The 25652-nt window shown below is 44.4% G+C and overlaps 1 protein-coding gene across 1 annotated transcript in view; it reads left to right on the top strand.

Annotated features, from left to right (window-relative positions):
- Positions 1 to 25652, top strand: part of LOC142803214 (putative ATP-dependent DNA helicase HFM1) — a 1032948-nt gene that overhangs the window by 126625 nt on the left and 880671 nt on the right. The window contains exons 7-8 of the mRNA XM_075888308.1: positions 17524 to 17771; positions 18592 to 18639. Of these exons, the coding sequence (XP_075744423.1) occupies positions 17524 to 17771; positions 18592 to 18639 (296 nt within the window). The remainder of the gene's footprint in view (positions 1 to 17523; positions 17772 to 18591; positions 18640 to 25652) is intronic.

Below are 25652 nucleotides of genomic sequence, written 5' to 3'. Positions count from 1 at the left end.
TGAAACATACTAATTCGGACACTTTTAGAGACACTCGTAATGAGAGAGCAGCCACAGAACTCACAAACTTGGAAGAATGGACACCCACTCTAATCGAAGACGCGAAGAGGGCCACCACTGAAGCCGAGATCAAGGAGGTTCACCCGGGCCCTGACTCACGGCTCACATACACCTGTGGGAGGCTCGGGAAAGTATTCAGAAGAGATGGATGTCACAAAAACACAACAGAACCTTACGAAAGCAGATTGCTCAAATCGACAAAGAAGTTGGGAATTATACACAAGCGTTGAGTCGAGAACACTAGCATCAAATGTGTGACCGGCTCAATGACCAATTAGCTAACAAAAACTCCTGGTTTCTACTCAGACATCTGATAGATCCCGAACAAACGAAATCTAACGCAAGTAAGAACCTGCAGAAACTCATCCATTCCTATCCCGGGGGGGAGAATGACCTTATACGGGAACAGCAAAGCAAATACTTCAACACCAACACAGACATGCCCATTCCAGCTAAATATGAAGGAGAAATCAATCCAGATTTAGCTAGCTATATAGACGAAGCTGAAGTTAGAACAGTCCTGAACCAGATTAAAACCACTGCCGCAGCGGGGTAAGACAAAATAACAAACAAAATGCTCCAAAGTTTAGATGACCACTCGATAAGCCAGATCACGAAACTATTCAACACTTACTGGGCTGATGGAAAAGTTCCGCTTAATTGGAAACATACTACCATCGTTTTTATTCCGGAAACGGGCAAGACGTTAGAACTGGGAAACTTTCGACCGGTTTCTCTCACCTCCTGCTTAAGCTAGGCAAGGTCATGGAGCATATCATAATCATCCGACTCAACAATTACATTGAAAAAAAAGCATTTGCTACCTGACACCGCAATCGGCTCCAGAGGGTGTCTATCAACACAATCTTCAACTGCAACAAGACATCCTTGACCTAGGCCCAGTACGAGCCACTTGGACCATACTGGGCCTGGACGTCAGTAAACCTTTCGACATTGTCGCGCATCAGGCAATCTTAAATGGCTTATCCCAGTTGAACGTGGGCGAAAGAATGTTCGCCTACATTTCTGACTTTCTCAGAGAAAGAACGGCCACTGACCAACTTGGTGAAGTCCGTGGTCAAAAGTTTATCTAGGCACAAGTGGAACCCCATAAGGTGCCGTCCTTTCGCCCCTACTCTTCAATATCATCATGATGAACTTACCACAACAGCTAAACAGGATACCACAAATCAAACGTGCCATATATGTGGATGATGTTGCAATCTGGACAAACAGTGGCTTGGACGGTGCAGTAAATGACGCGTTACAAGAGGCAGCCAACGTTCTGCAAGAGTATCTTAGCCACAATGGGTTAACATGCTCCCCCTCGAAATCCGAACTCCTAATCATTTGGAGTAAAGCCAAAAAGACGCCAGGCACGGACGCCCAACAACAAGCACCGATAAAAGTATGTTGGAAAGCGGCCCGATTCCTGCGGTTCTGACCATTAAAATGCTAGGTATGCTTATTTAACATAGCACGCAAAATACCATGGCCCTCGTAAAATTGCAGAACACCACGAAACAAATTGGTGGACTGCTTAGGAGAGTGGCCAACAGACATAGAGGCATGAAGGAGATGGACTTGTGTAGGCTCATTCTGGCCGTCTTAATCAGCCGCATAGTCTACTCTTTCCTCTCTTATCAAGTTAGAAAATCAGACAAAGATAAAGTTGAAGCTATAATTTGACAGGCGTACAAATGAGCCCTATGTTTTCCTGTTTATACCATCACCGAGGAGCTCCTCCAACTTGGAATGCATAACACCCTAGAGGAGCTGATCGAAGCACACAAAACAGCACAAATAACACGGCTTTCAGACACGATGACGGGATAACATATCCTGCATAAACTGAAAATTCAACCCATACACACCACGGGAGGCAGAGCACTACTACTTCCCGCGATCAGACGTTACCTACAGATCAAACCAATACCCAAAAACATCCTGGCGGGCAGACACGACGCCAGGAGAAAAGCCAGAGCAGAGAGGCTAAGTAAAAAGCACAAGCGAGACCAAACCGCGGTCTTCGTCGATGCCGCCAACCAGGTACACAACACATACACCCCGAGTGCCGTGTACGGAGAACTTAAAGTTGTAAATGTGGCTTCCACTAGAGCCGCATCAATTAAATGGGCAGAAGAAATGGCCATAGCGCTGACCATAATGCATCCAACCACCCCACTGTCCTTAGCGACTCTAACAGCGCTATTCTCAGCTTCGTAAGGGGAAGTGTGGGACTAAATACAGGCATGGTCCTGAGAAACTTTAATCAGAATAATAGAACCAAAATCATTCCGGTCTGGGTCCTCGTTCACTCGGGAAATCCCGGCAACAAGGAAGCGCATAAAGTGTCCCGAGGGTTGGGAAACTGGGTCGTGCTTTAATTGGAACCGCGCTCCCCGATAGGAGAAGCAGCGACCTCCTATAATGAACTTACAAATATGTATAAAGATGACAGGAGAGTATATCCCATACCGTACAGCAACCTCACCAGAGCGTAGGCCACTATCCTTCGCCGAATTCAAACGAACAACCTAACCACTTCTCACCGCTCAGCGATACTCACAGGTGGAGAGGTTAACTCAACATGCGACAATTGTGGCAAAAATGCCATAGCAAACCAAAGTCGCATCCTCTGGGAATGCGAGGGCCTTCTCCAACCAAGAGAGCTTCTGCCAGCTCCCTCCAAAACGAAATGGGAGACCTTAATACGGTCCCCCGACGAAAAACTGCAGAAAGCAGTCATTGCATGGGCACAAGAGGTCGCCGCAGACAAGCGGCCAGCTGAAACCCATGAATTATGTCTTAATAAAGTTGTATCCTCCTCCTTGAAGGCGCTGCAATATAGAGTGGCAGTAAATGTCACTGCGTTGGTGGGACACACACGTCTCATTGCGGAAGGCAGAAAGAAAACAGACAGCGGTGATTCAATGAACAGACGAAGACGCGTTGACGGGGTTGCTCACGGATGGCGACAGGCCAGGAGTGTCTGATGGGGATGGTAAAGGACAGCGGCTAATGGAATCGGCATCGTTCTGTTTTTTGCCGAATTTGTAGGTAACGTTGACGAAGCATTCTTGTCGTATTCTTATTTCAGCGATCGAGACGTCCAGACAAATTCTTTAACGTAGACAACCAGCGCAAAGCGTGGTGGTCAGTGAAGACGGTAAAGTGGTGGCCGTGGAGATAAAGTCAAAACTTCTGGATGGCGAGACACTCCTACTCGGTGATGGTGTAGTTTTTCTCGGCTGCAGTGAGGGTGCGACTTGCATATGCGATCACGCATTCGCCATAACGCTCTGTTCATTTCAAGTGTACAGCGCCGAGTCCATGTCCGCTGGCATCAGTATAGGGGAGAGAGTGTGGGGCATTATCAAAATGACAAAGCACTGGTTCAGACGTCAGGGCACGTTTAACGGTGTCAAAGGCCATTTTGCATTCGTCTTCCCCCCCTCAACATAGTAAACTGAAAAAAGCTGAGACCCTAATGCTAAGGGCATTAGAAACAAAAACTTACCCGAACTCGCTGTTGATTAACAAGTTTTACTTGCAGTTCTCTATTGATACAACATGCGATAAATTCCTCGACACCATAGTATTGCTTATATACCTTGGTGTAGTTCCGCGTTATGCAGAGACGAGAAAAACCATAAATGATAGTGGGACGCACTTCGACCCAGTTGTACATTAAAGAGACAATTATGGGCAATCCAACAGGCCAGCCAAGGAGCTTAAAGGCTAGGTCTTTGGGTCCCAACGTGGAAGTGACCCGCTTCATGTTATAACATTAGTGGACAATAATGAAAAAAATTTTAACCATCTCCTCGAAGGGAATCATGATATGAGATGTGAAAGCAGCAGCGGTGCGCAATCCGTTTACCAGGCTGAAACGCGTGTCGACGCGGGTGCCGGAAGAACGATTTGAAGTGAAACTCGGTTTAGCCTTTACTAGAGTAAACGTTACTTTGAAACGCAAAGCATGGGAGGCGGGTTGGGTTTCGTGTAAGTTTCATCGCAGATAAACAAACCGAAAGAGTAGAGAGTTTTAGTGCTGGGTACGCAAACTCTTGAGGCGCCGTGGGCTTGGGGGCGTGCGGCGATGCGTAACCAATCCATACCCAACTGCAATGCCTTACGCCTAGTTAACTCTGAAGCATTGGCTTTCTACAGCGACCAAAATCTCCTGCTGCCGAAACTCAGCGTCGTTCGCACTGGACGTGCTCCGCACCGCCGAATATGCCATCTACCACGGGGCGAACGAGGAATGTATGCGCTGTCACCCGGTTGTTGTCATGGTTCGCAAATGCTTCTAACCTATCCGATGGCCCAGTCTTCGATGATTCTCGTACGCAGGAAGCACGAAGAAACAGTACTGCTTACTTTGCTGGCAAGTGGCTGTCTTGTAATAAACGAAGAACAGAAAAACCACCGACGCCAGCGGCGTTGGTGGGTTCGTTTTGCTTTTGAATACCGCAACAAGCTTGGTCACGCCAACAGCAAGCTCGGTCACCTCTTCCACGAAATACGGACGCGAAGGAGGCACAGAGTAGGTAAAGCTCCCGTTGGTTTCAACATTCAGGTACGTGCACTGCGGCATAACAAGTGAGTAGGGCTTGGCCGCCATTTTTCAAAATTCCTTGACTAGCGCTCTTACTGGTCCGTGGTGACTGATTTGGCGGCAGACGCCGCAAAAATTGGTCCGAGAGCGATCGGCGCGGAGAGGGCCCTTTCGGCGAATCTCGCCGCCGCTGAACCGGATTCGGAGCACTTTCGGCGGCCGGAATGCTCAGTGTGAACGCGGCCTTATAGCGGCACGCACTGTCAACGCGAGCTCCACCAGAGAACACCAACGCCGCACAAAGGTCACATGCGCTCGCAGCGCCATACCGTCTTGTCGCGTAAATATTGTTTAAATATTTTTACGATTGAAATTGTTAACCTAAACTTACATAGTGACATAGAGTAAACAGCTTTGAATTAATCATTTTAAAATATTATGACAGTTATCAATTCGAAACAAAAAACCTTTTTTTTTAGTATGTGCCGATGTAGTTGTGACTGAAGCCGGCACCGTCGATGGCAGTCCGACAAGCGCAACGACAGAAAAATGGTGCAACGTGTAACTTTTAGTTTGTATGTATACTTCTTTACGTTAAGATGTTACCGGATACTGGTTTGCGTTTACTGTCTCACCGGAATACATCTTTTCCAACGTTTTGAGCTCGTTTACGTACGTACGTAAACGTGCATACCTTTCCGTTTTCGCAAGCCATGAATGGTAATGCTGACTGCATTTAACTAACGTAGGATTGAATGCCCGTTGTGGCGAAATTATGAGAATCTTTTACCGTGTACAGCAACCTAGTATGAGCAAAAAAGTAAAAAAAAAATACGAAGTTACTGTAACGATGGTGTCGACATCTTGTGACACTTCGTGAAACCACAGTCTTGAACACGTTGGCTTACGCGCAATGTTTTTGAGGTGAAAATGACTAAAAGGTAACTCAGTCATAATAACGCCACTGCAAGGTTTTTGCACCAGACGTACAGTGAACAATGTTTTCGCAATAACAATTGTGTGTGCCTGGTTCATTATGGCCCTGCTAGATTGCACCACCTATTCATTTGGTCGGGGCTTGCACGTTTTGGTTTACATTTTCCAGGCTATTCTAGCTTTGGTAATCTGGCTGAAACAATGTAATCGCTATTGGTGCTCACACTTTGGCTTATTTTAAATAGACGGCTCGAGCATCCGCAGTGCAGGTACCGTGAGTTCCTGCGAAGGTGGATCCTACAAGTTGGTATATTAATGCTGCCTGAGATATTGCGCTTTTGCGCTATGATATTTGTATAGTGGATAGCCACTATATTATTTGTGCTTAAAACCTTGAACGTCGATTGGTGGCTCCTGCCAGCCTCGGCTATGCTCGCTGTGAGGGTGGTTGACGTCACGGGTAACATTATGCGCCAACATGTGCTCCACTATATTGCAAAAACCAGGGGCACTAGCCCAGCACCGTACCTGATTACTCGACCAGTGTCCCGTGTGGCGCTTACACTGGGACAGTGCCACGCTGCACGCTGTCGCTGCACTCTGGGACACCTGTTATCGGCCAAAATCTGGCCTTTAAGTTGTGTTTAGAATCTGTGGTCATGCACACATCGTAATTAGGGCTGAAACACGCACGCAGTGAAAAAAAAAACAGAATGAGCCGGAATCGAACCTATGCCTCTAACACATCACGTATTCTGAGCCAGACACGCTGCCCACTATTCCACGCCTGAACCACGAGATCGTTTTTATTTTTCTTCACCTCAAAACTAATTCAGGTATCCAATATTTTGAACTTGTCGTTTACATACGCAGTGTTTCGCCTCTTCGTGCTCGCGCCAAACTTGCGATTGTTAGCTTATTCTTTGCGGGTTGGCTTGGATCACATCCATCTGGCACGTTTTGCCGCAAAGCTTGTTAGCGTAGCTGCAGATGTGTTACGGCAATCGTAGTGACTCACTATGCGGTAAGTCATACCTATGTATAAAACAGCGTTCATCGGAACTGCTCGCTGAGCACTGTAGATTTCGCCCCTCGATAGTTTGGAAGTATTTTCTGTCCTCCTCGTTTACGTTCCGCGAACGACAGCCGCAGCCGTTCACTCTAGCCTACACTATACTCTAACCGAAACGCCCACTAGGCTTAGGGCCGTACTTCTTGTGCCACGGTTGCTGTGAAGATCGTAGATATTCAGTTAGAAAGAGTCTTATTATCGTTACAATGTAGTTTTAAGCATAGCTGACCCGTGAATAGTCATAATTTTACCTTTGATTACACAAATCGGAAGCTAAAAACACCAAGATCGGTCATTGCAGTGGATAACTGCCACCGGGGACATGCGGCTTTCTACGGTACGAGCCGCAACAACTCACTCATGGAGTAGGTTTGTCTTGGTTATAAGACTGATAAGACTGTCATTTTGTATTGCGAAATCTCTGTTCTATATTTGCCGGTTATGAAATACATTGATGAAACTTAATCAAACTTCAAGGAAAGCGCACCTGCGCCAAGGCGGGCATCCATTAGTGGGCTGGAACTTTTTTTCCCGAAATTCTTGCACGCTCCTCCTTTGCCCGTCACCTCCAGAAGCAACAAGCATGGGTAAAACACGACGAATAAGTTCTCTGCTCCCTGCCCCCTGCAAAAACAAAGTTGTCGTGTCCCCCCCCCCCCCCCCGCAAAATCCTGGCAGCGCCTCTGATCCGCGCGATCGACATATGAATGCTTTAGCGTACTCGCATCATTGCCTAAGGAAACTGAAGCTATGTGTAGCACACATATGGGAATGCCATCATATTTGGTAAATTTTACGCTCGACATGACGCGATTCAATATCTTACAGAAATTCAATATCTCACAGATTCAATATCTTACAGTCTTACAGAAAGTGCGCCGATCGCGCCTAGTTTCTGCCAATGTGCCGCTAAGATTATCAGTGTGCAGCAGACACTCTACAGCGTGAGCGGTGCCTCCCAGCACGCTTTAAGACATTGGGCTACGCTGTACAGTGTGGTCCAGTGCGTTTCAGCGCACTGGGCGGCACTGGCCACGCTTTACAGTGTGTCTCAGTGCCTCTCAGCGGGCTGTAGTACACAGGGACACACTGTACAGCGTTTCCAGCGTTCCAGGCCAATGGTGGCAGGGTTGTTTATGGCCGCGCGGACGCATGGCCCCAGCGCCCCAGCGATCTTGCGACGCATCTGTTTGGGGTTTCGCGCATGTACAATATAGGCCGCCCTAACGTCCAGGGTACGCAAGCCGCTTGGGTACCCAGCACTAAAACTCTCTAATAGTTTCCACTTGACGTGCGGTCGGGCGTTGCAGGGGGTGGAGATGGTGAAGCGAGAAAGAAGTTTGTTGCGAATGGGCGGCGAAGCAACACCGACTAGGTGTGTTAAGAAGAACCAGCAGGTGCTGCAGATCAGGAGGAGAGACGTCAACGCATAGCTGCGACTTGACCTACTTCGCATCGTTCCAACAACTACGGCAAGAAGAACGCGGCGCGGCGCGTTGACACCGAGACACGGACAGACAGCGTTACACAGGCTAGTCAAGGAGCCGCTTCTCATCTAAAAATATTTTTATCTATCCATCCATCCATCCATCCAAGACGTTTGTGCTGCCTAGTGAGGTGGAGAACTTAGATAGCCATGGAACGTGAAGATGGAACTTCGCACACGAGCGAAGCAAAAAAAAGGTAGATTCCACGTATAGTGGGAATCGACGAGATGCGAAGCACCAATGAGAAAGGTTGAATTGTAACATTAAAATCAGCACAACGAGGCTGATTCACAAATTGTGCCGTACATGAATTCCAAGTCATGATTGTCATGTTTGCGCATGGCATTTGTGCTCATCGTCTATTGAAGTTCCGTAATGGCTCCGCCGCGGTGGTCTAGTGGCTAAGGTACTCAGATGCTGACCCGCAGGTCGCGGGTTCGAATCCCGGCAGCGGCGGCTGTATTTCCGATGGAGGCGAAAATGTTGTAGGCCCGTGTGCTCAGATTTTGGTGCCCGTTAAAGAACGCCAGGTGGTCGAATTTCCGGAGCCCTCCACTACGGCGTCTGTCATAATCATATGGCGGTTTTGGGACGTTAAACCCCACATATCAATTAAATCAATCAATCGAAGTTACGTAATGCTAAACTTGGTATATGTGAAGCAAGCTAAACGGCCGCGAGTATGCTATGGGCATGGCATGTAGTCATGTTTTACTTGACACGCTCATGGTTCATTAGCATGTTTTATTATCATGATTGGACTTGTAATTTATCTTGGACGTGTCATTTACCTTTGTCATGCGTTTGCATCACGTAATACCAAATTTGGTATATGTCAAGTTAGCGAAATGGCCGGGAGCGCATCGTGAGCATGGCATGTAGTCTTGTTCCTACATGACACACATGTCATGACTTTCATATTTGCACTTGTCATATACTTCGTCATTCGTTCACGTTAAGTATTACCAAATAGGTTACATATAAAGCTAGCCAAATTACTGCGAGTGCACCATAAGCGTGGTATGTAATCATGTTCGTACATGACACGCATGTCATGATTATCATGTTTGCGCCTTCATCATTTATTCACCCCACGTAATACCAAATTTGGTATATGTGCAGCTAGCTAAAGGACGACGAGTGCATCCTGAGCATGACATGTAGTCATGTTCTTACATGACACGCATGCCATGATTATCATGTTTGCGCCAGCAATATACTTTGATCATCCATTCACGTCACGTAATACTAATTTTGGTATATTTGAAGCTAGCGAAACAATCACGAGCACATCATGAGCATGTCATGTACCTATGTTTTTACATGACACGCATGTTGTGATTTCCACGTAAGGGCCTGTCACTTATCTTTGTCGTGCAGTCATGCCATACCATACCAGTTTTGCAATATGTCAAGTGAACGAAACCACCGCAGGAACAGCAAGATCATTACATGTATATCATGGCACATGACATAATTGCATGCTTTTCATTTTATGAATAGTCACTTATGCTTGTCATTCAGTCATGTTACGCCGAACCAATTTTGGTATAGATCCCAATATTCAAACGGCCGGGAGAGCTAAAAGTCATAGGCGGTTAGATAGATATACAGATAGACAGATAAGGTCAAACTAAGGTCATCCGCTGCATCTGGTCATCCGCTGCATCAAACGGGTGATTTGGTGCAGCGGATGCTGACTTGTCTTCAGTGACTCAAATGCTCACCGAATTAATTAAGGGTCAGCAACGTATATCGCAAGATATAGCTGATATGAAGAAGTATCATGAAGTTGTCAATTCTAGGTTTGATGCTTTGGAGACTCGTGTCTCTGCATTGGAATCTCTTTCCGTCACGCCTTCTACAGCTGCCGGTAACAAAGCGAACAGCGATATTCAGCAGCTACAAATCAAAACCAAGCAATTCGCTGTGCAGAACAATTATCTAGAAAACCGATCTCATTGCAATAATTTGCCGCTGCATGGCCTCGCTGAGACACCAGATGAATCCTCTGACCTTCTTCTGTCTAACCTTTCTGAATGGTTCAAAGGAAATCTCAAAATTGATTGCCCTAATATCGAAAGGTGTCACAGGATTGGACGTAGGCAAGTCGATTGTCCACATCCCATTATCATAAAGCTGCTCGACTATCGCGAAAAAGCATCTGTCCTTAAAAACGGCTTCAAACTTAAAGGGTCTAACTTTCACGTTTCTGAAGACTATTCATTGCGCGTACAAAAACCCAGAAAGAGGTTCTGGGAAGCCTCACAACCCTTTCGGGATAGGGAATCCATTGTACGTTTAAGTTTTGATCATGTGTTTAGAGATCAAGTTCGGTGCAACTGGAACGATGACACTAACACCCTCACTAGCATTCATTCTCGCCAAGCAAAAGCTTCTTCTAATGTCACCACTAAAGCTCCTTGACGCCTCAGTAATGATCCTAACGAGCCCCTGCTCATCTTAAATGCTATTACCAGAAGCCTAGTCAACAAGTTCCCAAAGTTTCGTTCACTTATCACGGCCCATTCACCGCATATAGCTGGCGTAACAGAAACTTCTTGAAGTGAACATATATACGATAGCGAAGTAACACCCCCAGGTTTTACAATCATCAGAACTGACAGACGTCATGGCAGGGGAGGGGGTGTCACACCATTTTTGTGGTCTGATCTTAAATTTTCAGTTATCCCTAGTCCACCTGATACCGAATCCGTTTGGTGCAAGGTCTTTCTTTGAAGCATTTTTATAGTTTTTGGCGTAATCTACCGCTCGCCATCAACGAACATAGATCAGCTGCTTGCTTTAACAACAATTATGCACGAGCGTTTCTTATCTACTTCCAACTTGATCTGCCTGGGCGATTTCAACACTCCAGGTACTGTGGGGCCATCTCTATTGCTCACAGGCTATCACGTATTCTGCAAAGTTCTGTTGGACTTCTCGCTCTATTTTTGTTTAAAACAGATTGTTGAAACTCACACACGAGGGGATGCAGTTTTAGATTCAGTTTTTGTTCGTCTTTTCCTCTTGGACCATGGTTATGATTGCGAAGTTGCTGATGGTATTTCACACCACGAGACCGTTCTAGTATCAATTTCTGTTCCTGTACATGTCAACCATACTGTCTATTCTACATATCCCGCTTTTTCACGAGCCGATGCCGAGTCTGTTTTCGATCTTTTGTCAGATTTTTTTGATGATTTCGAACGCCTCAGCGATTGTAATGATGTGAATCCCTTGGTGGCTTCTTTTAGAAAGACTGTGGCAACTTTTATTGAGCGCTTCGTTCCAATAAAAACGAAAAAGAAAATCCCCACCTTCCGTGGATATCGCGCGATATACTTCACCTGTCGCGTCGGGCTGCCAGACTGATGCGTTTGAAAAGAAATCGTGACCTTATTAAAATACAGAAATTTAACCTCACCAAAGAAGAACTTCAGATCAAAACTAATTTGTTGAAGGACTTCTATTTCAATGTTACGTTGCAAGATTTAATAAAAAGCAACCCTAAAAAATTTGGGCTTCTATTTTACCCACCTCAGCTGTCGCAAATACAGTTGTTATAAGTAACGTCCCCTGCAGTAACACCTCAACGATTTCTAATGCGTTCAACAAATACTTCCAATCGGTATTCACAACTGACAACTTAGACAACCCTAGCTTTCACCATGGTTCAAATAACTCAATCAGTGACATTTCCGTATCTCTCGACGGTGTTATGAACATAATTTTGCACTTGGGGAAATAAGAAATCTCTTGGTCCTGACAGCATTCCTAATATTTTTATTCTTAGATATTGTGAGTGGACCAGCCGCTCCTTGACCATAATTTTTCAAAAGTCCTTCAGCACTTCGACTGTTCCTTCAGCTTGAAAATTAGCAAACATTCTTCCTATGCTTAAATCTGGCAGCAAGCAGTCACAATTAAACTATTGCCCGATTTCACTAACGTCTCAATCAAGTAAACATTTAGAACACATAATCTTCAAGCATATCATGGGGTTTCTTGAAATTAATAACATCCTAAGTAATGCCCAGCATGGTTTTCGCCAAGGTTTTTGTACAACAACCCAGCTTGTAGAATTTTCTCACGACATTTCGAACGCTCTAGACTCTGGTCACCAAATTGATGTAATTTTCATCGACTTTGCGAAAGCATTCGGCACTGTTACACATTCTAAACTTCTGCACAAACTTCACGCTGTTCTTAACAATTATTCCTTAGTTGACTGGATTGCTAGCTTTTTAAACGATCGTTCTCGGTTTGTTTCTTTTACTTCCTCAAACTCGTCTGTTGTAAATGTTTCATCCGGAGTCCTCCAGGGTTCTGTCCTGGGACCACTTTTGTTCTTATTGTACACAAATGATTTGCCCAATTATGTGTCTGCGAAAATCCGCATTTAAGCTGATGACTGTGTCGTATATAATGTAATTATTACCAATGATGACCACAATTTACCTAATGATTGTTTTGGACAATTTCGCAGATGATGTGACACACGGAAAATGAACATAAACTTCACTAAAACAGTTCCTCTTTCCTTCTGTAAACGCTACTCCGTTTCGTTGTTCGATTACTCCTTCAATGGCTCCTCTCTGTCACGTGTGTCCGAATATAAGTACCTAGGCCTCATCTTCACACCCAATATGTCTTGCTCTAAACATATAGAATACTCTTGCAATACAGCTTTAAAGAAACTGGGCTACCTAAATCGTACATTAAAAGATGCTCCACCCGAAACAAAGTTGCTAACGTATGAATCACTCATCCGTCTCATCCTCGAATATGCCTTCTCCGTATGAAATCCTCATAAAAAATCGGACATCAGCACACTAGAATCCCTTCAGAAGAAAGCCATTCGTTTCATTTTCCGCCGTTACGATTGGAATTTCTCACCCTCCTCTCAACTTGCTACGCTATGTCTGCAAACCCTGTCCGAGCAACGCGAGCTCGAATGCCTAAAGTTGCTCCATATTCTTGGTAATACCGCACGCTACGCATTAACTAAGGAATATCTGTCTCCTGATAAACTGAAACCCACAAGGAATAGCCACAAACTCAACCTGACGCCATTTCATCCACGTTTTAACCTGTTTAAATTCAGTTTTTTTCCGTACACTGTAGAAAAATGGAAGGTATTGCCTGGGTCAACTAGGTCATTGGCTTTAGAAGATTTCTTGCATGAATGTATTGATTCGTGATTTGTTTATTAGGAGTTATAATTTGTTGCATGAATGTATTGATTTGAATTTGCTTATTAAGAGTTCTATTCCTGTTTGTTAAAAGTTGTATTATTGTGTGTGCTGATGTATAGCATACGCACTCCTTCGATAGCCCAATTTGGGCTGCAGTATGTAAAAGAAAAATCAAATAAACAAATAAACTCACCGAAGTTTGTCAAGAAATGCTTCGCATTGAAATCATCGTCACGTTACGTGACATAAATGCATGACGCCATTACGACGTTGCTACAACATGACATCTCGTGAAACCCCATGATGGCATCGACGTTTGGGCTGACTTCGAACGTAGGGCAAACCCCGCTCGGTGGAGAAAGCTTTCGAAAGGTACATCAATTGGTGTCATTACACACGAATTGTCCCAGGTATACGTGGCGGCCATCTCAAGTGCATCCCAGAAAGTTATGTCCCTTGTTGCGTTGAAAATAGTGAAAGCATAGAATATTTCGAAGGCAAATAAATGTGGTCACGTGGGATCCTTCCTTATGTTGTGAAATACTGTATTAGTTTCAATACAACATGAATAACTTTTCAGACTTTAGATTCTTAGTTGGTAGTTTTGCCGCGCTTTTTTCCCTTCCAATTTGTTCGTTCGTGTTATCGTTTATTTGCGCACCACCGTGTTCAAATGATATTTTAGGTGAACTATATGCGAGGCAATGAAAAGTTCTGTATCTTGGGCGTTATTTATTGACCTGGTATTAAATGTTGTGAATTTAGTTTTTGAGGTGTTTGTTAAAAGTTTATTTTTAGCGCACTTTTGCACTCACGTTAAGAAGCCTATCATGAACAGTGATTGTGAGGTTGGTAATTGAATTATTGAAACAGAAGATAGTAGTGTCGTCAGCATACCCAATGTATTCAGTAGATGTGGTTACTGGTTAGACACTGCGAAAGATATTTCATGTGGCGTAAGAATAAAACGGCCCAACAATTCACTCTTAGGGAACACCAATGTTCCCCCAAGGTAATGGGTAATTTTGCTGCGACTGCTAAGCGATACCTAACCAATATCGATATATACCTAGCAATTGCCCATGTAAACAAAAAAATGAAAATGCCAGGCCTGCGCGTGAGGTGCAGCACATTGACTACGAAATCTGGAAGAGTGGCCTTTCAGAGCTTTTTATAAACACTGAATGATTAACTCCTGCAAGCAGACTTGCTGGGTCACTCTACGGCATTATTAATAAGAATTTTAGGGTAGTGCTATGCTATGCTAACCTTCGTTATTCTTCCGAGAAGGGTGGTATCGACGACAGCACCGCCCGCCAAGAACTGCCAGCGCAGATGGAGGCGTGCAACCCTCTAGGTGGACTGCCAATCTCAGAAATGGGCGATCCAGTGGCTCGAGGAGGCCCTGGCCAGGTAGAGGAGAACGGAAACTCGTGACCCGCAAGCACGGGGCGTGGGAACTCAATATCCTCTGTCGGGTCAGGTTCAACCCTCGAGTTCTTGGCCCAGTGTTTCTAGGACTGCATAGACCAGAACGTTAGAAGGGTAGACCGCGCCCTGCGAGGCTGGCACCTACCCCACGCAGGATCCTGTGAATAAAGTCTTTTCTCTCTCTCTCTCTCCGCTAAACTATTGCGAGGAATATTGTGCCAATTTTCCATCTAGTTGCCGAAGACAATGAGAAATTATGCCTTAAATGGCTATGCGCCACAGATGATAGGTGATCAAGAACAGGCTTTTGTAGTGAGTTGGAGCATTGGACGACCCACTCTTTACACTACTCGCATTGTGTGACACCTGGTTGTCAGTTTGTTGTTCTAAAACGCTTTCTTACTCATAATAACGCGATTGCTTTTCCGACATATAGCTTGTCTTGGGCAAGTTTGCCAACAGGCACTATATGCAGAAATAACTGATAACGATGTGCGAGGATGCACTGACACCTTCATATACGCCGAGCACCACCAAACTCCGCGACAAGCGAAGAAAGTGACTCGACTGCCTGGGCTGGTCAGTCACGTCTCCGCAAGTCTTCACAGCCTGCAGAAAAGTACGGACGCTCAAGATCAAAGAGGCTGCATGCAGGTGACGGGGTGCATTCACACGCCCTTTCTCCACCAGACCGGCGAATACAACTCTGAAAAGAACTCAGACACCTTGGCGATGCCACAAAGAGTCACTTTTGCAATGGTCAACTTATTTGAATACAATCTCAGCAGAAGTTGCTGCACCTTCACCAGTTGCTCTTCAGCCGACATCTTGTTTTCGTCGTCGTTCAAGAAACGAAGAGAGAGAGTGAAGTGGATACAGGGAGGGCCTTGCGGCCATATCTCTCTGTATTTGATGTATTTGTGTCGCATGCTGTGGGTCTTTCGGCGGGCTGACTTCTGGTTCTCAGGAAGGGTTTTCCATAATTTTTTATAGCATATAATGTTGACGAAGAAGGGCGGCTGATACAATGCGATTTCGTATTGCATAATTTGCCGTGGCGCGTACTTAACGTGTATTCCCTTAGAGATGTACCACGGTGCACTAGTGTTTTTGAAAGTTTGGCTACCTTGTTAGATCCTGACCGTAACATTGAGATCATGGGCGATTTCAACTGCGTCTCTAATCTAGCCGATCGTACCGGGCTTAGTCGTAATAGCAGGAGTGCTGAAGTGCTATCGCTTATATTTGAAAATGCGAGACTTGTTAATATAAGATCACTCAATAAGCTGCCCTCATTTACGCATGCACAAGGAGGCACACATACGCGCCTTGATCGCATTTACGCTTCAGCACCGCTCATTTCCCGCGACGTGTCATGCAAAACGACGCCCATTTCCTTTTCAGATCACTGCGTTGTATGAGGCAGATAGGTAGCAACATTCGATCTAACTTCCGACCACAATGGACACCTTGGAAACTCAACTCCTCCATTTGAGTGACCAGAAATGGACTGCACATGTCCGCGTAGCACCGAGGAACTGTTTGTCGGCTGACATGCCTTTGTACACCGCTTGGGAATTATTCAAACAAGAAGTTTGGGCAATAGATTGATCTGTGAGGGTCTCTTACAAAAATTTAGAATAAACATGCTATAAGTATACGAATCAGTACGTTTTCTGACAGACAATGTTTTCAATGAACAATTGTTCTCTTGCTCAAGAAAAGACCTCTATTATAATGTATCGAATGAGCTTTTTCCGGTCCCACTTTACCGTTCACGATATATTAGATTTTCTGGTCATGATGTGCTGTTACATGTAGCGAAATTGCCTATTTCGTCAAAACCGAAGACATTTTTTGGCAAAATGCATACAAAAACAAAAGTTTTAAAAACCAGGTTAAACAACCAAGGCATATTTGTATCCTCAGTTAACTTCCGCCTCTCCGAAGTTCCATAAGCAATATATCATTTTTTTGTTAGTTGTAAAGACGCCATTCTTTTGTGGGACGTCCTGAAGAGGGCTTTAAAAGGACATCTGGATTTAAACTCTTGTAGCAATCGTTATCTTGTATCACTCAAATGCAATGACGTGCCAGTTAACAAGCTGTTGGTAATGGGCATGGATAGTTTATAAAAAGCCTGCATGTTGGACAAGCAAGTGGAACCAATAGTGTCCTCACGATGCCACTTTGTGCAAAACTTGGTGGCTATGAGACTTCATGACCAACTGCAATATCAGCCCGACTGGTAAGCCGAGTTCATGAAGTGTGCTACTGAAATACCTTTTAGACATTCTGTGAGATTTACTTTGTGACCTCCATTGTAATTTTTGTCGACTTGACCCTATGTATGTTGCACGCTATGTATATAGGTAAGCCGCATTTGTAATAAATACCATGTGAAAAAAAAACGGCGTAGCTCAGTGGTAGAATGCTAGGCAGGCACCTAGCAGACCTGGGTTTGAGCCCAACTGTGTCATAATTACTAGGTTTTTTCGCTAATTTCGCGCGATGCGGTTACGGACACCGGCGGTGGCGGCGGACAACTACAGCGTTACGTGAAACCCGAGTTGTGATCTCATAACAGCTTTCGCTGTAAAAAACGATGCATAGACAACTGCTCGCCCGGTGCTTCGCATGTAACCGATCCCCACAGCGCGTAGCACCACGTTTTTGACGTATTTTGATTCGTTACTATGACTATCTTTAAGGATCTAGGAATGGTAGAGCTTGCCAGCACAATTCACCTTACAAGACACTTGTTGGCGCTTTATGCAGAGCTGGTTCAACGTTCAGGCGTGGGCTGGCACCACGCTGGAGTCGAGGCGTCCGACAGGGAGGCCCTTGAGTCGTTGTTCCGCGCCGGTGCATTGCGTGCACTGGTCAGCACGAGCACGTTAGCCGTCGGGGTCAACCTGCCCGCAAGGCTGGTCGTAGTGCGTGGAACCACCACGTACGGAGGTCGCCCCCAAGCCTACCCCAACCTGGTGCTCGAGCAAATGGTCGGGAGGGCAGGCAGACCACAGGTACACGTTGCTGCATGGGCGTATGCATTTTTATTTGCAGATTTGACAAGTGCCTGAACAAGGTATAGCTGAAATACAAGCAATTTGCAAGTGTACAGGAACAGCCATAAAAAAAGCACTCGTCTTTGCCGTTATTTCGATCTCCATCTCTCTGCAGATGGCGCACGCTAGTTCGCAAGTTTGTGATAGAATACCACCGAGCCTCAACTTTGCTTCAGTTTATTTGTAATTGAACGGCTATCGCTAACGCTGTCAGCAGCTGTAGAGAACTCGTATGTTTATCTCTCGTCTTTGTGTTCGCGGTAAGCAACCTTGCAATTTCGTAATAGAATACCCATTAAGCCGTTCCCAAATTTTATTCATTTTATTCATGGCTCGTCGGGTGCCACTGCGTTTAGCCGTCAAGTTGTCGTCATTGTCGCTTTATATTGTCTTTCTGCTCACAGTGCATAAGCTTTAACGCCATTCTTCTAGCCAATACGCTCGTTTTTTTTTCTGACTATGAGGACAAAGGTGATGAACGTGCGGTATCCTGCTTGCATCATTACTTTCTACAGAGCATGTGAACAGTGATCCTGACGGATGGTGCGCAAATATACTAGCGCGCTCATGCACACTCATTCTTCGTGTTGCTTCGGTGCGTTTTTTCAAAATGAGACGCGTCCGTGTTATTGTTATTGTGTAATTGTGCTGTACTACGACTGCAGTAGTGGGAAAACCTCTTGCTAGCCTTTATGTAGAATAAAATAACTGCGATCAATGTCTCGCATTCAAAGGAGGATGTCTCACTCACTCGCTTCTTCTCCTGCACCGCGTACAGTATGACACCTGTGGTACCGCCGTCATCATGACCAAGTCTTCGCTCAAGGTAAGCGCCACTTCACGCAGGACACCGTAAAAAAACGCGAGCGATTGTTGCTATCGCGATTTCGCAATGGTTCACACTTTTGCTGCAGTGGTATATTCCGTGTGGAGTGGTCGCTAATTGTACATATATGTTCTAGTGAGGAGTGCTGAGTTCGGACATCTTCGTATCAGCCGTGGAGATACGTCCGGTTGTCTCAATGTTGGACCCCAAGTGGCCAAGCTCATGTGCAATAAATCTGCTTTGACGGAAACTCCCTATCCGTCTGCCACCATCACAATATGTAGACATGGCGACAAACTGAACTGTCTAGTGTGCTCAGTTGTATCGACGCTTCCAGGGCATGTGTAACCAGAGTCATTCATTGCGGCTGAATAGCGGTGCCGTAACACACGTTCAGTGCAGAGTAGTGAATGTTCTTCAGTGACACATGCTGATATTTGGCGTCCTGAAGTCCAGCATGGTATTCTCTAGTACTTTGCCTGGCTTCTGGCGTGACAATGAAGCCTAGAAAGGAAGATCGAACTACTTTTACATTGCACAGGGCCATTGATAGTGCTCTGCTGGACGCTTTCGTTTCAAGGCCACCTGGAAGGTACCCACAGAGCAAGAAATATTTACGACGTGAAACTTCCACTAGACTAGACATCCAGTCACATTTCTCGACTTACTCGTTCACGATTGTCCTCACTCACACTTATTTGGAAGGCGTGATCGTGAGTGTGATTTTATGTCAGTAGAAACTTGAATGAGTACTCATTAGTGATTAGGCTTAAACGAGAGTCAGTACACTTGAGTGCGAATATGTGTGAGCATGAACTTTGGAACGAATCGGTGCGACATGACGCGGATACGAACGCTAGGGAGCCCTAATAAGTCTGAGTAGACGCGAATATGATGATCAATGGTGCAACAGCGAAGCGAAAGTCAGGAGTAGGCCCATCGCAATCCGAGCAGCGTGCAAGTAGAGAAGTGCTTCATAAATGCACCTGAAAAGCAGGGGTGGCGCCGAGGGAGGCTGGAGCCCTCTCAAAGTTTTCTTTTCGCCTGCCCCCCCCCCTCCCTTCAAAAAAGAACATAGTCGTAATACAATGGCCGTGTTTCCCAACCATCTCCCTGTCACTTCCTAAAGAAACACTTATCGTGCAAGCTACCCCCCCCCCCCCCCCGTAAGATTATCCTGGCGCCGCCACTGCCGAAAAGGTGCCAATCCGCGTCGGCGTAGGAAATCGGAGAATGCCGATGAATGACGCAAGATGCTTACTTCTGGTTCATCCCGTCACCAGTTTGTTGTATCACCGCCGGATGCACGGCCTAGCGGGTAACCATAGGCTCGTCAGCGCCGGAGCGCTGTAAGGAGCGTAAAGCGGGGCCGAGAACGGGGAAGGGACTGGCTCTTTATTCAGAGAGAGTGCGTAAAAATGGTTAAAGAAAATCGCAGTTGAGTGGCGTGGTGCGGCACGTCACGCGAAACTGAAAATGATCAGATGTCTATTATGCAGTGATTAGTAACTTGAATTTAGGTCATGAATTTAGGTCAGAATTTAGAATCTAGGTCATGAAATGCCCTACACTACACAAATCATAAGATGTGTCGGGTAACCAGTTAGTTGTCAACGGTAGGCTTGCTGCCTGAAACTGACATCAACGATGTGGGCACACGGCTGACTAAGGGCGTCATTGAGGTACATTTTTACCATGCCTCTTCGTACGAGCTGGGAGTAGCTTGAGTTAAATGCCAAAAGTGCCTTGTCCGACCTAGGTCCATATCACCAGGGCCATCGACAAGGGTATTATTTCGCCAAGGAATGTAATAACAACGCCTGCAGGCACCTCAGCTGCCACAAACAAGAGACGAACAGTGTTTCGTATCAAAGATACAAAGTGATTACACTGATCAATGAAATGTAGGTATTAGACTTAAAAAAAAAAACACTGTAAAGTTAGCGATGGACCTAAAAACTTGCATTGCTACTCCGTTTCCCAAGTTTTGTGGACAACAATTGGTCGATTCTAGCCAAAAAAAGATCATCCAGGATATGTGCAAAGCAAAAAACCGATCCACGCTCCTTATTTCTGCTGAAAAAGAACCTCATTGCCTCGAATGCAGTTGTTACATACAATAGGAGAAGTTCAAGAAGGCAACCGCTAAAACACTGGTTTCAGGACAAAAATTTAAGGAAGGCGAATTTAACGTATACATTTGGGAAAATTCAAAAATGTGCCTTAATAATGCCCTCCATATGTCCTGGGCGCACATGATTGATGTTATTTATTTATTATTCATTTATTTAGTTATTTATTTACATATACTGCAATTCCCATAGGGGATTTTAGCAGGGTGAAAATACAGCATATTATCGAACAAATGCAGGCAACAAAACAAAACAGGGTAGAACAAATACATGTTACGCGATTGAATACATTGTTTTAGGCTATTGTGCGCACAAAAACAGACCCTATAGAAACCATCAACTAAATAATTAAAAAAAACTCGGTAAAAATACACAATATGAAGGAGGTCATAATTGAAAATAATTAACAGATGTTTGCAGCAAATGAAGACAGGGAAAGTTGTCTAACTTGGGTATTAGTCTGGTTATGCCATTCAGTCGCCGTTCTTGCAAAAAGAATATTTGAAACAGTTGTTCTTTACACTGATTGGAGTAATTGTTAGGTGTTGACTCTGTCTTGTGGCATAACCAGAAGAAAAAGTAATTAACTCAGATATGTTTAATGTTGTACTGTTTATTGATAAGTTGAAATAAAAATTTTAGTCAGGAAGCACGATTACGATCTATAAGTGCAGGCAAGGTGGCTTGTTTTAGAAGTTCAGTTATAGAGGTACGGGTAAAGTTATTGAAAATGAAGCGAACTGCCTTGAGCTGCACCCACTCGAGCTTTCAATGTTAGTTTGCGTATAGGGGTCCCAAATAATGGCAGCATAGTCAAGGGCTGGAAGTATAATTGTTTTTTATATGCCGATGAGCGTATGGAACATGTAGACAGTTTTAACGGCCTCCTAAAAAAAACAATTTACGGCAGGCGTTGGCAGTTACTTTATGAATGCGTTACTTTATGAGTTACTTTATGAATTCCTCAGTTACTCAGTTACTTTATGAATTCCATTTTAGGTTATTAGTTATCCACAGGCCCAAGTACTTAAATTTTTTTACCTCAGATAGAGAAACATTGTTAGCTGTGTAATTGAAACTGTGCTTATTCTTTCTGTGAGTAATGCACATGAAAACAGTTTTCTCAAAATTGACTGACATCTGCCAATCTTTGCACCAGGCAACAACCTTCTTAAATGCATCATTTAGTAAGATTTGATCACTAGGACTATCTATATAAGAGTATAAGACACAGTCGTCAGCATAAAGTTCAATCTTAACAGGTAGATCTCTTGCGAGGTCATTTATATAGAGCAAAAAGAAGAGAGGTCCTACAACCGAAACCTGGGGAACGCCAGAGTCAGTGGAAAGCGTTTCAAAGTCGTGATTCTGAGAGGTAACAAATTGTCTACGCCCAATAAGGTAATCTGAAATCCAATAATTAGTCTGGGCTTTTTCAGAATTATGTCTAATTTATGCAGTAATTTCTGATGAGAGGCTTTATCGAAAGCTTAGAAAAGTTCATGAATATAGCGTCTGCCTGTTTTCCGTTGTTTATATTACTTGCAAAGTTATGTACTGTTTGTACCCTTGGGTTATTTTAAAATAGCCTTTACGGAATGCACGCCGAGTGATTGTTAGAAATTTGTGTTTTTCAAGGAATTCTTAAATGTGTTTGTGAATGATGTGTTCCAAGATTTTGCATGCAGTTTAAGGCAATGAAATAGAGCGATATTTTTTTATTTGCTGCTTATTTCCGGTTTTCTGCAGTGGGTTGACCCTGACGATCTTCGAATCGTGCGGCACGTGGCCAAATTGCAAAGATTTCAGAAACAAGACCTTTGAATATTTGGATACCCGTTCCGCATAGCGTTCAAAAAACAATTCAGGATTTCATCTGGGCGAGAGGATTTTCAGATATCGAGATTTAGTAATATATTGAAAATGCCCTCCTCAGAGATCTGAACGTCAGGTATAAGAGGCAGGACGACGTCGTAAAATGGTAAAATGCCATCATCTCGAGTGAAAAGAGATTTAAAATGTTCATTGAATAGGTTTTGAAATTTTTTTCGTATCTTGAATTAACGCACCATTTACGTCAAACACATTGCACTCCTCAGACTTTGGGCTAATACTTCTCCAAAATTTCTCTGGGGCTGATGTAATGTACCGAGATAATAAGTTACTATAATGGCACTGCCTATCACTACTGACTTGGTTTTTAAGTTTTAAATTTAGTTGACGAACCTCGTCGTCATTGGGAGATAAATTCGTTTTTTTTCTTTATTTGTTTTAGCCGTCTTTTCAATCGAAGTGTTTACGAGAAATCCAGGGATTCTTATGTTTCTTCTTTTGAGTTAATTGTGGTACAAAACAAGTTATGCAAGTGTTTATAATGTTTTTAAACTGAATTCATAGTTCATTTACATTGCGTTTGCTGTTTTCAAATTCATTAAAATGAAACGCGAGTGTATCAATGACTGGAACGTCATCTGCTCGAGAGAAATCAGGGAAAGATAAACGTTGCAATTTTTTCTCTAATACAGTATTACTTAACCTTAGAGACGTGGCTTGGTGGTCCAAAATTCCCGGAACTACCTCGCAGCATATTCTAGCGTCGATTGATCCGCTGGCAGAAAATAAATTCGAAATGAATTTGGACGATCCCTGAATTCTGGTGTAATCCTGTACAACCTGAAGGAGATCCTATGTAAATGGAATGTTTATCATTGCTTCTCCCGTGAGGTCGTGTTTTATGAACGTGAGTGTCGGTCAGTGTATACTAGGTAAATTAAAATCACCTGAAAGAATTATTTGGTCATTAGGTCGTATATTTTCTTGCAAGTAGTTTTTAAGCTCTTTAAACATGGAAACTGGAGCATTTGGAGGTCTGTATATAGCTCCTAAAATGTTCCTGATGTCACTGAAATAGGCCGTACAAAAACACCTTCAACATTGTGTATATTCGGCATTCGCAGGATTTTTAGTGAAGACGTGAAGAGAATACAGACACCTCCACCTCTACTATCTCGATCTTTCCTAAACGCTCTATAGCCAGAGGGAACAAAGGCACTGTCATATATTGAGTCATTTAGCCACGTCTCTGTCAGAACTGCAACAGCAGGATTATTTGAAAGAACAAGAGCCTCTAAGCCAGCGAACTTGTTTACAACGCTCCTACAATTTACATTTAGTATAGCCAGGGACCCGGTGTTAGGATATTGACGTCAGCCAGTCCTTCACTTGGATATCTGAAAGCGTACATTTGTCTCCTCATCCCAACCGAACAAAGTATTGTTTATGCTCACCTTATCATAAAGTAGCTTTACTTTCGCACCATTTGCTTTCTCTCCTGCCGCGCTCTTTCATAATTTCTGCCTTATGTCATGAAGCCTCTTAGAAAAGTCTTCAGATAAAGATAGATTTGTGCATTTTAACTTAGGCGCTGATTTCAATGTTGACACTTTTTCGCGATAGTCGGGAATTTTTAATGACAGGACGTGATTTGCTGTGTTGTTTAATTCCTAATCTACGGTATCTTTCTATGCCATTACCTAGCTGCCGAAATGTTTCGCAAAAATATCTTTTTTACCCTTTTAAGTAGCTTATCGTTTGACTCATCAGTTGGCTCATCTGCACCGTAAATAATTAAACTGTTTCTATGACCTCGGTGCTCCAAGTCATCTATATGGTCTCAAAGTGCCTTTACCTGGGATTCAAGTTTGGAGGCTGATGATTCCATACTTTTAACCTTCAAGGCTAGAGCATTCAGTTTTTGTAACTGTTCATTGATGCCACCAATACGTTCAGTTATTCTGGTAAGCTTTTTCTCTATCCCTTTCTGTGCACTCTGTATGTCCACAACTGTCGAACTGATGGTTTTTTGACCTTTTAATATTTCGGATAAAATTTTCCTTTCAGAAGGCCCAAGATTGGCCTCAATATCACCGCAACTTAATAGAACATTGTTGGCGAGCAAAACACAATTTAAAAACCAATTTGTACGCAGTGGGCAAGGCAACAGCACTAGAAAACGGTTATCGCTTCGGTAACAACTCGCAGGCAAGTAGTCACTAACCTGGATAGCGAAGCAAAGCGGATTTCTAAGCATGTTGTCACCAGTGCTGTCACCGAGCCCACTGCTGAAGAGCTGACTTGACGGGCTTCCTATAGCCAGGGAATGGGCCACGTGGCAGGACGTAATCGTAGAAGGTATCAGGAAAGACATCATGATGCAGGATTCATCGTGGCCGGCGCAATTGGCTGTCAGCACCGATGTTGCGGCGTCGAGCCCAGGAACGTAGTCCGTGAGTGCCGCCACCGTGGAAGCATCTTGCGCAGTTTGCAGAATTCCGACGAGAACCTGGACAGTGAAGCAAAGTGGATTTCTAAGCATGTTGCCACCAGTGCTGTCGCCGAGCCCATTGAGGCAGCGACAGTTTCAGGTAGTGAGCATCACGTTTAAAATCAGCAGGCGATTCAACACATCTCATGGTTTGAGTGGCGGAGATTTTAATGAAGGGATCTAAAGTAATGCCCTGTGAAACCAGTACCGTATATCGCACCACCATAATAATTAAAACGTGGTGATTGTCTCGTATACTCATCAGGTATGGTACAACCTCAATGAAAAAGATAGCTGCCAAATTTAACGCATGTGCTGCGTTCTCAGACCCATTCGAATTCAGCAATATGTGTAAAAGTATCAGCGTCTCCAAGGAGAGGTTGATGGCGAGTTGGGCGAAGCTCCGGAGGTGTTAAGGCGATAACGTTAATCTTCTGAGGAGCACCATCCAGGTCCAACCGGCACGGCACACGCTCGGCCACCGTTTCTCACTCTCGCATTCCGCGGTCCGCTTCTCGTTGCGCCCGACAGCCCGTGCCGCCGCCAATCGGAGGAAT

This window comes from Rhipicephalus microplus, chromosome 3 (genome assembly GCF_043290135.1).
Source record: "Rhipicephalus microplus isolate Deutch F79 chromosome 3, USDA_Rmic, whole genome shotgun sequence".
In the NCBI taxonomy this organism is placed as follows: domain Eukaryota; kingdom Metazoa; phylum Arthropoda; class Arachnida; order Ixodida; family Ixodidae; genus Rhipicephalus; species Rhipicephalus microplus.
The sequence above is the reverse complement of the archived record's forward strand: the minus strand, read 5'-3'. Positions and strand labels throughout refer to the sequence as shown.